Source organism: Bos javanicus, chromosome 29 (genome assembly GCF_032452875.1).
Source record: "Bos javanicus breed banteng chromosome 29, ARS-OSU_banteng_1.0, whole genome shotgun sequence".
NCBI lineage: Eukaryota > Metazoa > Chordata > Mammalia > Artiodactyla > Bovidae > Bos > Bos javanicus.
This window is the reverse complement of record NC_083896.1, coordinates 42,475,242-42,488,667: the sequence shown is the minus strand read 5'-3', so window position 1 is coordinate 42,488,667 and position 13,426 is coordinate 42,475,242. Positions and strand designations below refer to the sequence as shown.

The 13,426-nt window shown below is 40.7% G+C and overlaps 1 protein-coding gene across 3 annotated transcripts in view; it reads right to left on the bottom strand.

Moving 5' to 3' along the window:
- The window catches only part of RTN3 (reticulon 3), a 66,470-nt gene that overhangs the window by 25,771 nt on the left and 27,273 nt on the right, over window positions 1-13,426 (bottom strand). The window contains exon 3 of one of the 3 annotated variants that reach the window (XM_061406733.1): window positions 10,362-12,677. The exons of the other annotated variants lie outside the window; for them this stretch is intronic. Within the exon in view, the coding sequence (XP_061262717.1) occupies window positions 10,362-12,677 (2,316 nt within the window). The remainder of the gene's footprint in view (window positions 1-10,361; window positions 12,678-13,426) is intronic. 3 annotated transcript variants of the gene reach the window in all.

The following is a 13,426-nucleotide window of genomic DNA, read 5'->3' as shown; positions in this document are numbered from 1 at the left end:
AATTTTCTTTGTAGTGTCTTTCTCTACTTTGTGTATCACTATACTAGTCTGAGTTGGAAAGTTGGCCTCCTTTTTCCTTAAATGCTTGAAACACATTCCACCCTGCCTCACTCCCACCCAGTGAAACTGCTGGGTCTGGACTTTAATATGTAACTGTGTTAGTTTTGGTAAACTGTATTTGTCAAAGAACTTGTTTAATTTAAGCTGGCATAAAGTTCATAATATTCTGCTGCTGCTAAGTCGCTTCAGTCGTGTCCAACTCTGTGCGACCCCATAGACGGCAGCCCACCAGGCTTCCCCGTCCCTGGGATTCTCCAGGCAAGAACACTGGAGTGGGTTGCCATTTCCTTCTCCAATGCATGAAAGTGAAAAGTGAAAATGAAGTCACTCAGTCATGTCCGACTCTTAGCGACTCCATGGACTGCAGCCTATCAGGCTCCTCGTCCATGGATTTTCCAGGCAAGAGAACTGGAGTGGGGTGCCCCTGCCTTTTCCCCATAATATTCTACTGACCTTTTAATACCCATTGGATCTGAAATGACAACTACCTTCTCATGTTTAATATTGGTAACCTGTGTTCTTCTTACCTGAATCAGTTAAGAAATCAATTTTGTTAAATTTTTCAGGAACCAAATTTTGGCTTTGGTCATTTTATTGCATTAATTTTTGCTCTTATCTTTATGATTTCCTTCCTTCTACTTCTTTTGGATTTACTTTGCTCTTTTTCTAGCTTAACTTGAAACCTTCAGTTCAGTTCAGTTGATCAGTCATGTCCGACTCTGCGACCCCATGGACTGCAGCATGCCAGGCCTCCCTGTCCATCACCAACTTGCAGAGTTTACTCAAACTCATGTCCACTGAGTCAGTGATGCCATCCAAGCATCTCATCCTCTGTCATCCCCTTTCCTCCTGCCTTCAATCTTTCCCAGCATCAGGGTCTTTTTAAATGAGTCAGCTCTTTACAACAGGTGGCCAAAGTATTGGAGTTTCAGTCCTGAATGTTCATTGGAATGAGTCATGTTGAAGCTGAAACTCCAATACTTTGACTGTGTGGATCACCACAAACTGTGGAAAATTCTTAAAGAGATAAGAATACCAGACCACCTGACCTGCCTCTTGAGAAATTTGTATGCAGGTCAGGAAACAGTTAGAACTGGACATGGAACAACAGACTGGTTCCAAATCAGGAAAGGAGTACATCAAGGCTGTATATTGTCACCCTGCTTATTTAACTTATATGCAGAATACATCATGAGAAACACTGGAATCAAGATTGCTGGGAGAAATATCAATAACCTCAGATATGTAGATGACACCACCCTTATGGCAGAAAGAGATGAAGAACTAAAGAGCCTCTTGATGAAAGTGAAAGAGGAGAGTGAAAAAGCTGGCTTAAAGCTCAACATTCAGAACACTAAGATCATGGCATCTGGTTCCATCACTTCATGGCAAATAGATGGGGAAACAGTGGAAACAGTGACAGACTTTATTTTTTGGGGCTCCAAAATCACTGCAGATGGCATTAAAAGACGCTTACTCCTTGAAATAAAGTCGAAATCTTAGATTACTGAATTTATTTTTCTTTTCTAATATGTGCACTTAGAGCTATAAATTTCCCTCTCAGCACTATATTCCACAAGTTTGATTACTGTATTTTCACTGTTATTCAGTTTAAAAATATTTCAATTTTTTTCTCATGATTTCTTCTTTGAGCTATAGATTATACAAAAGTGACTAGCTTAATTTTCAGATATTTGGGAATTTTCCTAGGTATCTTATTTTCACTGTTTAACATTTTTGTTTCATTATGGTCTGAGACCATATTGTGTATGATCTTAATCTTTTAAATTTACTGCTTTGTTTGATGCCTAGCATATTGTCTATACTGGTGAATGTATACCTTGTTCATCTGGAAAAGAATGTATTTTATGCCGCTGTAGGGCATAGCGTTCTGTAAGTATCATGCAGGTCAAAGTGGCTGGTTGTGCTGTTCAGATCTTTGTGTGTATGTATAGTTGGTTTGTCAACTGCTGAACAAGAGGTATTAAAGCCAGTAATTATGATTAAAGAATGGGCTATTTCTCCCTTTAACTCTGCCAATTTTTGCTTCATTTCTTTTGAAGCTGTTATGAGGTACATACATACTTAAAACTGTCAAGACATCTTGATATCTTTTACCATGGTAACATGTCACTTTTCATTTCTGGTAAAACCATTTGTCTTCCTATGCTTACTTTTGCATGGCATACATTAATATACATTTTTGGTATACCTTTGCCCATCCATTTACTTTCAACTAATGTGTCTTTACATTTAGTGCGTATCTTTTTACAGTTAGTATATAAGTAGTTCTTGCATTTTTATGCAGTCTGTCACTCTGCTGGTTGTAGTCTGTAGCCACTAACATACTGATGATGACTGCGTCAGGTCTCCCACGTCATTACCATGTTTTCCTCTTTTGTTCCCTCATTCTTCCTTTTTGCCTTCTTTTTGATTATTTGAAAGTTTTAATTTAAACTATATGTCTCTGCATTATTATTTTAGGAAGCACAACATATACTCTTGACTTTTCAACCAACTTAAAATATCATACACTTTATAAAAAATGTAGAATCTCATCCTACAGTTTATGCTCACATACTCTTGTTATAAATTGTTCTATCAAATAAACATTACCATCCCTGCACACAGTATAATTTCTCCTTTAAACAGTCTTAAGTATTTTATAGAAGAGGGAAAAGAGTAAGTCTTTGGTATTTACTCAGATATTTACCATTTCCAATGCTCTTCATTCCTTCTGAAGGTCTCAGTTTCTACCTGGTGTCAATTCCCATCAGTCTGAAGACCTTCTTTTAGTGTTTCTTGTAGTGCAGGTCTTCTAGTGACAATTTTCTTAGTTTTCTTTTATCTGAACATGTTTTTATTTTGCTTTCATTTTTGCAGGGTATTTTTGTTGAAAAGATAAATCTGGATTGACTTTTCCCCCCGTTTGGCACTTTAAAAGGTGTTATTTCACTCTCTTGGCATCCGTGGTTTTGATGTGTGTGCATGCTAAGCTGCTTCAGTCATGTGACTCCTTGTGACCCTATGGACATAGTTCATCAGGCTCCTCTGTCCAGGGGAGTCTCCAGGCAGGAATACTGCAGTGGGTTGCTGCGCCCTGCTCCTGGGGCCTTCCTGCCCAGGGGCTGGAGCCTGCGTCTCTCATGTCTCCTGCGCTGGCAGGCTCTCCGTCCAGGGGAGTCTCCAGGCAGGAATACTGGAATGGGTTGCCACGCCCTGCCCCTGGGGCCTTCCTGGCCCGGGGCTGCGCTGGCAGGCGGCTGTTTTACTACTAGCGCCACCTGGGAAGCCTATGGTTTTCGGTTAAGTAAGCTCTAATTACAACTGTCATTTCTTTTTGTCTTTTCTCCTTATCTTACATTTCAAGCAATTTGACTAAGATATGCTGGGCAGGAAAGGATTAACTCAGCAGTTCTGGAATGCTCAAACCCTGCACATGCCAAAGAAAGGACTGGGAGATGAAATCTGAGCCAGTGGCATATGCTGGCTGATAAGTGTTTCTGTGTGCCTGGGGCCTTGTGCCACGCTGCACCAGTGTGACCACTTAAGTCTATCTGAACAATATGATTTATGGCAAACACTTGTTCCTGCTCTGGATGGCTGGGGTCTGAGTAGCTGAGGTGAGTCACGGGGGTCAGCACACTGTCCTGAATACCCAGGACTCGGTGAGCTTCCCTAGTTGGCAACACTTTGCACATGCTGTCATGGATCACTGATGGGAGGATTAAGGACAGCTCTGTGTGAGTCTGCTGGATACCAGGAAGCTTGTACCTGGTTCCTCTTGGACTTTATCCCATGTGCCTTTCCCCCTTGCCAATTCTAATCTGTGTCCTTTTGCTGTGTAACAGCAAAAGTGAGTGTAACAGCTTCTGAATCCTATCAAGTCCTTCCAGCAAACCACTGAAACTGACAGTTGTCTTGGAACCTCTGACACATGTACCAAGGCATGGTTTTCTTCATCCTTATCCTAACAGGTGTTTGCCAAGCTTCTTTAATCAGTAAATGTGTTTTTTCAAAAATTTTGATTTTTTTGTCATATTATCTTCAAATATGTTCTTCCCCAACTTCTCACTTTCCTCTCTTCTGGGACTCCAACTATACAAGTTCATTCAGTTCAGTTCAGTTCAGTCGCTCAGTCATGTCCGACTCTTTGTGACCCCATGAATCGCAGCACGCCAGGCCTCCCTGTCCATCACCAACTCCCGGAGTTCACTCAGACTCATGTCCATCCAGTCAGTGATGCCATCCAGCCATCTCATCCTCTGTCGTCCCCTTCTCCTCCTGCCCCCAATCCCTCCCAGCATCAGTCTTTTCCAATGAGTCAACTCTTCACATGAGGTGGCCGAAGTACTGGAGTTTCAGCTTCAGCATCATTCCTTCCAAAGAACACCCAGGGCTGATCTCCTTCAGAATGGACTGGTTGGAGCTCCTTGCAGTCCAAGGGACTCTCAAGAGTCTTCTCCAAGACCACAGTTCAAAAGCATCAATTCTTCGGCGCTCAGCCTTCTTCACAGTCCAACTCTCACATCCATACATGACCACAGGAAAAACCATAGCCTTGACTAGCTTGACCTAACTATACAAGTTAGGTCTTATAATATTGTCCCAAAGTTCCCTGAAGCTTGGTAATAAATTTTTTCTTTCTGTTCTTCAGATTGGATAGTTTTCTGTTCATCTATCATTAAGTTCACTGATTCTTCTATCATCTCTGTTTTACTATTAAGGCCACTTGGTGAATTTTAAGTTTAGCTACTGTATTACAGACTTCCACTTTGCTCTTTTTTAAAAAATAATTTTACTTATTTATATTTTTGGCTGTGCTGGCTCTTCGTTGCTGTGTGAGCCAACTTTTCTCTAGTTGCAGCGAGCGGGGCCTACTCTCCAGTTGTGGTGCGCGGGCTGCTCACCGTGGCAGCATCTCCTGTGGTGGAGCACAGGCGCTAGAGAGCACAGGTGTCAGCAACTGCGGTGCACGGGTTTAGTTGCCCAGCAGCATGTGGGGTCTTCCTGGACCAGAGATCGAAAAAACTGGTGTCCCCTGCATTGCAGGCGATTCTTAACCACTGGACCACCAGGAAAGCCCAAATAATAAGTCTTCTATTAAAATTTTAACCACCCTGTCAGATGCCAACTTCAGTCTTCCTCTGGCAAGAAACAGTAACAATAGAAAATTAATTTCATGTTGTCGAAGTGTCAGTCCTTTTTCAGTTTGCCCACTTTTGCTCATTTCCCAGTGCTTTCAGGTCTTCCTTTGTCCCCACAATACTGTTCAGAGTATACAGTTACATGAAGAAAGTTGCCTGTGCCCTGTGGCATGTGGGATCTTAGTTCTCTGATCAGGGAAATCAACCTGTGTCCCCTGCGATGGAAGTGCAGATGCTTTTTAAAAAAAACAGTTATTTATATCCTTTGGTCTTTGTTGCTGTGCGCGGGCTTTCTCCGTTTGTGGTGAGCGGGGATGACTCCTTGTTGTGGGTGCACAGGCTTCTCACTGTGGTGGTTTCTCCGGAGCACGTGGGCTTCAGTAGCTGCGGCACATGGGCATGAGAGCTGTGGCTTCCAGGCTCTAGAGCGTGGGCTCAGGTACTGGTGGCACATGGGCTTAGTTGCTCCGCTGCATGTGGATCTCCCTGGACTAGACATCAAACCAGTGTTCCCTGCACAGCAAGGCAGACTCTTACTGGACTTACTGGACCACCTGAGAAGTCCCAACAAAGGTCCAGTAAAAGCCTACTTGGCCACATTGCAAGAAAAATCATTGTGATCTTGTTTTTAAAAATTTACTTCAGAATCACACTGTGTGTAGGTATACAGATTCACTTACAATGACATGAAAATACGTATTATTCTGAAAACCTTGTTTTCTAACTTGTTTTTTCTACTTTAAGTATTCATCATATAATAAAAACTCTAGTGTTAAATAATATTTTGTATTAATAAACTATGAACATTTTCGCATAACAGAAGAAACAACTTTGATAGCAAATTGATAGTAACTAGAAAAATAATGCACATACACAGAAGTGAAATTGATAAGCAGTGGCATAAGGACCCAAGAGAAGTATGTACATATGTATAAAAACAGATGAGTACAGGTTGTTAACTTCAGCAATGTCTACAATAGTAAAACACAGAAAATAACCCAAATATTAGTTAAAAGAAAAATGGTATAGTAATAAAATGGGTTACTACACAGCTATTAAAATATATACCTCCATATGAAAAGAGTTAAAAAATCGAATGTTGAATGAAGCAAGTTGCATAACAAAGATAATATTAATTTATTTTGAGGGTGAGCTCTGCATGGTATGAAGGATCTTAGTTCCCCCACCAGGGAACTAAACCCATTCTCCTAGCAATGGAAGCATAGATTTTTAACCACTGGACCACAAGGAAATCCCAACAAAGATAAAATTAATAAAGTTTTAAAAGCACAAAACAATACCATATATGCATACATTTAAAATGTAGTGGAGCAGAAACTAACACAACACTATAAGATAATTTCCGTCTGGGGAAATGGGGGAATTGGGTCAGATGGTAATCAAAGGGTCCTTTAGTTTGAAAGCAAATATTAATTAACAATAGAAATGAATTCTAATATACAGAAATACAAGTGTATTTCTTTTTGTACTTCACATCAACCTATAACAACTCCAAAGGCTATATAACATTCAACTGCACAGGTATGTTACACACTCCAACAATCTTTAATTGTTAAGGCACTAAGATACCTGCCACTATTGTAAACAGCCCTACAAAGAATATCTCTATAGTTGTTTTTGCACATAAATTTCTTTTCCCCTTAGAATACATACCTAGAAACAAAATTGCTAGGTCATTTCCAGGTCTGTTATATACTGCCATATATACCACAGAATAGCAAAAGAAAAATAAAATACCATTAATTTTTTCATAGCTTCCTTTGCCTATTTTCCCCAACAACTTTAGGCAGAATATAATTACAGAATTGGTTTTACTTTAGAAATGAAGACTGCTCAGATACACTGCTTAGAGCTAGATGGTGGTATATATTAGTATAATTTACATCTTAAAAGATTTATTCACGATGTAAGACAATTTTAAAAGGTTTTCAATTCTGAAACCTTCAAAGGAAGAACTTTTAGCTTCTTGGTCTAATTATACTAGTTTTCTTTAATTATCATCTAAAAATGTCTATTTATCATAGAATTTGGTCAGTGACAAAACAACTTAAACTTCCATAGTCCTTTTCACCTCTTACACTAAATAACTCAGTTGAGATTTACTAATAATTAGTATTTACACAGTACTTTATTTACTATAGGATCTTCCCTGGTGGCTCAGACGGTAAAAAAGCATCTGCCTACAATGCGGGAGACCTGGGTTCAATCCCTGGGTCGGGAAGATCTCCTGGAGAAGGGAATGGCAACCCACTCCAGTATTCTTGCCTGGAAAATCCCATGGACGGAGGAACCTGGTTAGGCTACAGTCCATGGGGTCGCAAAGAGTAACACTATGTTGCTCCTGCTGCTAAGTCGCTTCAGTCGTGTCTGACTCTGTGCGACTCCATAGACGGCAGCCCACCAGGCTCCCCCGTCCCTGGGATTCTCCAGGCAAGAACACTGGAGTGGGTTGCCATTTCCTTCTCCAATGCGTGAAAGTGAAAAGTGAAAGTGAAGTCACTCAGTCGTGTCCGACCCTTAGCAACTCCATGGACTGTAGCCTACCAGGCTCCTCCGTCCATGGGAGTTTCCAGCCAAGAGTACTGGAGTGGGGTGCCATTGCCTTCTCCTTCACTATGAAGCAGGGCAAAATACCACAATATTAACAAAGCAAGATGCCAAACCAATTTGGCTAATTGTCAAAGGTCACACAGTAAAGCAGGAATTTGCCAGAATTAGACACTGGACTGTTACCTAATTTCTATACACCTCATCACTTCAAAAGTCTATGTTTAAGAATTTTGACAACAACTCATAAAGAAAACTAGTATTTACCAGGGTCAGAGAAATGGTATTGATGATCACCTACATCAACATCCTCACTTTATAGATAAGGAAACTAAAGCCCCAAAAGGTGATGTAACTTAATTGTTTAAAGTCACATTTCTAGCAACAATACGGATTCAGGTCTCTAATCCAAGTTCAACTATCTTCAACTTCTAGAGTATAACAGCTATCCTTATCTGCCATTTCACATTTTTGAGTTTATAAAAAAGCCTCAGTGTTTTCACAGATAATTATTAACAATGCATTCAGTAACAAATAATGATCTACGACCTACTATATGCCAGGTCCTGCACTTGCTGCTAAATGAATATTTACTATATACTAGGCCCAAGGCAATGGCATCCCACTCCAGTACTCTTGCCTGGAAAATCCCATGGATGGAGGAGCCTGGTAGGCTGCAGTCCATGGGGTCTGACTAAGGGTCAGACACAACTGTGTGACTTCACTTTCACTTTTCACTTTCATGCATTGGAGAAGGAAATGGCAACCCACTCCAGTGTTCTTGCCTGGAGAGCCTGGGAGCCTGGTGGGCTGCCATCTATGGGGTCACACAGTCGGACACGACTGAAGCGACTCAGCAGCAGCAGCAGGCCCTCTGAAGAAAGCTGAGCGCTGAAGAATTTGATGCTTTTCAACTGTGGTGTTGAAGAAGACTCTAGAAAGTCCCTTGGACTGCAAGGAGATCAAACCAGTCAATCCTAAAGGAAATCCATCCTGAATATTCATGAAGGACTGATGCTGAAGCTGAAGCTCCAATACTTTGGCCACCTGATGCGAAGAACTGACTCATTAGATAAGACCCTGATGCTGGGAAAGAATGAAGGCAGGCGGAGAAGGGGATGACAGAGGATGAGATGGTTGGATGGCATTACCGACTTGAGAGACATGAGTTTGATGAATCAAGGAGCTGGTGATGAACAGGGAAGCCTGGCGTGCTGCAGTCCATGGGGTTGCAAAGAGTTGGACACTGAGTGACTGAACTGAGGCCCTTTATAACCTGCATTTACACTTTTAATCTTCACGCTATTATAAAGGAAGTACCATTATTATCTCTACTTTAAGGATTAAGATTTAGTAAGGTTAAATAACCTGTCCATGGTCTTCGGTAAGGCAATACCTTTATAAAATAAGAAGTAAATGGTGCCTTTCTGCTGCAGGCTCTGATGGGCAGCAGTCATGGTTCTGCAGCGGCCTATGCCTGTGGACTTCAAGGTGACCCACAGATGCCAGCAGGGAACCTAACCAAGCAAAGCAAGTTAGTGGTACCCTTGCTGGGAGAAGTGACCAGAGGGAAGTGGCTGCAAAGGACTGAGCCCTCTCCTTATTCTGTGCATAATAAAACCTTTACAGGGGAAAAAAAAATGGTACAACCTCACTTAAAAAGTTTCTCTTAACAAAAATCTCATTTTGTTTTAAATATTATAACTCTGTGCCTGATTTCATTTTAAAGAAGAATCTATTGTTTAAAAAGTTTGGAAAACCACAGAGCCCTGCATAGCACCTAATTCTGACCACACTGATCATACACCAAGTGCAGAACCTCATATCAGATCAGAGGTTGGGGGTTGATTCTGAAGGCTTTATAGATCTTTTTTTCACACTAAGACACCAGAACAGAGAGCTTCTGAAGTAATTTAAATGAAGGTCAACAGCTAGGAAAGTAATCACTCAAATAAACAGAAGACAAGCAGAAGGGCTTCTAGTATCATACAAAGAGTTCTGACCTGAAGAATGTCAACAAGGTCCAAAGCAGAACTATACATGAGTTCTCCTAAAGCATCACTGGCACGATTGCACTGGAGTACAGGTTACCTACTTTCAGAGCATAAAATCTCTGTGGTATAAGAGCAGATTAATTAAAAGTTTCATTTATTATCTTCCCAGCAGGAATTCCTTTCTCTTTGATTGCTAAATAGATTTTACAAGGGCTAAGCAAAAAACCCAAGGGCTAAGCAGTGCTACTATTATGGAGATTTTATCATAATCTGTGTAAATAAGAGCCTAGTGATAGTCTTAAAAGCAGCAATCTAAAACTGGACCATGACACTTTTTTTCTTTAGGAGAATTAATTTTAACAAGTAGTCTCCTGCTTTGGGAAACATTTGTATAAGAGAACCAAATCAAACAACCATTAAAAAAAAATCTACCTTTCCCCATTATACAGTATATTTTATTCTAGCTATAATTTAGTGATATAAATCAGAGACTAAGAAAAATGGCCCTCTAAATAATCAATCATAGCAGAATTAACCACATGCAGTATTTCTTTTTTTTCCCACATGCAGTATTTCTAATGTAAGCGGTTACCTGATGCATCTGTCAGAAGTCTTGTTAGGACAGGCTCGTTTACTGGCTCAGTCTTGCTAAGGCTGGAAATAACCTCTACCCTACTGGTTTCTTTGATAATAGTGGGCTTCCTGGAAATCTCAAGATCAGATCCAGTCTTGACATCTTTGTGTTCTAGGACATCATATGATCTCTGTGGCCAAGAAGATTCTTTAACATTTGTTAAAGTCTGTTTGAATATTTCTTCAGGAGATTCTCCTTTATCCTGTACAGAAGCTGACTTCTCAACCTTCCTTTCACTCAGTTCTTTAAGTGCTTTGATTGTGAGCTGTTCTTGTTCTAAGTCGAGAGATGCTATTGGAGTACCTTGGGTAGGGAAAACTTCCAGAAGCTCACTCCCATTTGTTTCTTTGCTTTGTTCACTGTATTTGCTTTTTATGTTTTTAATTTCAGAACCACCTGACTTACTCTCATGCAAAGCATCTAGAGGAAGAGTTGTTTTAAAGTCCTTAGTCTCCTCTGATGTTGCTTCGAAGGTATTGCCTTCACCTTTACTTACTATTCCTTTCTCTCTGGCTTCTGTAAAGGCCGCCATCAGGTTCTCTGGGGAAGAATCATCTAGATCTTTCACATTTTTTTCATGCAATGGCTCCAGATAGGCAGAGCTTGTCACACTTTGTCCCAGTTCTGTAGGAGCTGCTTCTGAAGGGAGTTTTGGGTTCTCAGCTGCAACAGGCTTTTCAGGAACAGCTTCATGCTTACTACCTGACTGCTTCACTTCTGACGTGCCATTCTTATTAGATACTAGTGAACATACTGCTTCACCTGGGCTCCTTTCAAGAGGATCAGGCTGAACTTGTCGTGGCTCAGAGTCACTGACCGACCCTTCAACATTTTCAGATGTTCTGTCTTTCTTGTTACAACTGAGGATCTCTTTGACTTCTCCATCTGTTTTTACACCAGGACTTGGGATAGAAACAGGTTTTTCAGCCTGAATTTTGTTTCTCTCAAATGAATTATCTGCTGTGAGGTCCTCTATTACTGTGTCATCAGATTCACCAGAACTATCAGCTTCTGTCACTTCTCCCAACACAGAGGTCTGCCAGCTCATTCCACCTTTCAGGTGGCCGTCGGGTAAAACTACTTTATCTGTGGCCACTCCAGAGCCAAGAGAGACACATTTCTCCAGTGGAGATCCAGGTAACTCTGAAAGTGTGTTGTCTCTTTTCTGCACACTGTCTTGCACACCTTTGATAGTGACTTCCTGTGTGGAATCAAAATGATCTGGCACAGCATTTTCCTGTGGGAGAGATGTTTCCGCCCAGTCACCTGGTGATTTAGTGTTAGTGGTGCTTCCATTAATAGAACATACAGGAATTTTCTGAGTGTTCGTTTTGAGATTTACAACAGGAATTTCTGAATTATATTCACTTGTGCCAAGTCCTGTAGTTTTTGTGTTGTACTCAGCTTTATCAATCTGCTGTTTCACTTGGGGAACCAAATCCCAAGTCAGTACTTCATTAGTAAAGTTATGCATATCATTCACACATCTAGATACCTCCTCCAATGCTGCAGTTGTGTGTGAAAACTGCCTGGTGAGCAATGCAGAGGCTGGGTAATGCCCTGCTTCTTTCTTTCTCAGTGGAAATACTTTGTCATTAGACTCTGAAATGTCTGCAGGTGATTCTCTACTAGTATGCACTGCCCAGCTACCAAAATCATTTATGCTTTCCTTATATAAGTCTTTAAATTCTTTGTCAAATGCTGCTTTGTCAATAATTACTTCAAATGGTGATTCAGGGGACTCCTTTTCCATAACACCACCTCTTGAAGCTTCAGAAGGAGACAAGGAATATGGACAAATGCCTTCTGCTTTAGGCTGCTGGGTGGCTGGCTTCTGGGCTGTCAGCACAGTGAACTTGTCATCTGCATCTAAGGCAGTTATATTATCCCTATTTGGTTCCTCATTTGGGTTCCTGGACTCTTGATCTTTATTTATCTGCTGTTCCATTTGACCAACTTCCTTTGAGAGAAAAGCAGGATGACCCAGGAAGCTGAGTGGAATGGAAGGACGGTCACAGTGAACTCCTTCTGCAGCAGAAACTGGGGAGTCTTCCATGTCTTTACTGGCCCCCGGAGGCTTTTCCATCTTTATCTCATCTAGAAGAGCCAAGCAGTCTTTTTCTTCTTGGGCTAAAAGAATCTGGCTGCCTAACATTTTGCTTTTTACTCCATGTAGTATTGTAAGGTCAGTGTTACGTATTTCAGAAGATGAACAAGAGGAGGAAGTCATAATTTCTGAAGGTGGCTCATCAGAGCAAAGAGAGCTCAATCCCTCTATGGCCAGAATTTGAAAGAAAAACAATTGTTTACCAGGTACAATTACACATTAGCTAGTCAGGCCAAGCAGCATGCTTTTTATTTTTAAATTCACATATATATATATATATATATACACACACACACACAGGATATATATATACATATACACACATAAATATGTAACAAAACAATGATCAATAGTTATCCTATAAGACATGCATAAAACCGCCAGCAGTGACACAGAAGAGGCTGATCATGCTACAAACTGCAAATGAAAAAAAATTTTCATGACAAAATACTTATCAATCTACATTTTCCCTTTAATGGTAAAGCATGAAGAAGGTTATAATAAAGATTGGATAATCTGGGGAAGTGTTTATTCCTTTTCCTTTGGTATTTAGTAGAGCTATTCAGCAGAAACAATGTAATCCATATAAAACAAACATATTATGAAGTACTGATATACTCTCATCTGTAGGTGGAACACTTCAGAACACACCCCTTTTATAAAACCACTGTTAAGAGCCTGACTATCTGAAAAGGGAAACAAGTGATGAGAGTTTTTTTTCCCCCAAGAGATACAGCAGACCCCGCCCAGCCTAAAAATCAGGCTAGAAGTACACTCCATTCTATCCACAGGGAAGGTGGGCCCCAGGTAAAGAGGGCCTTAATGTTTTAAAGGGCACTGAAAACGCTGGTCTGTTCCAAAATCTCTTGTACCAACTTGTCACCTGAAAACTGAACTGTGTACCCTAGTTTCCTTT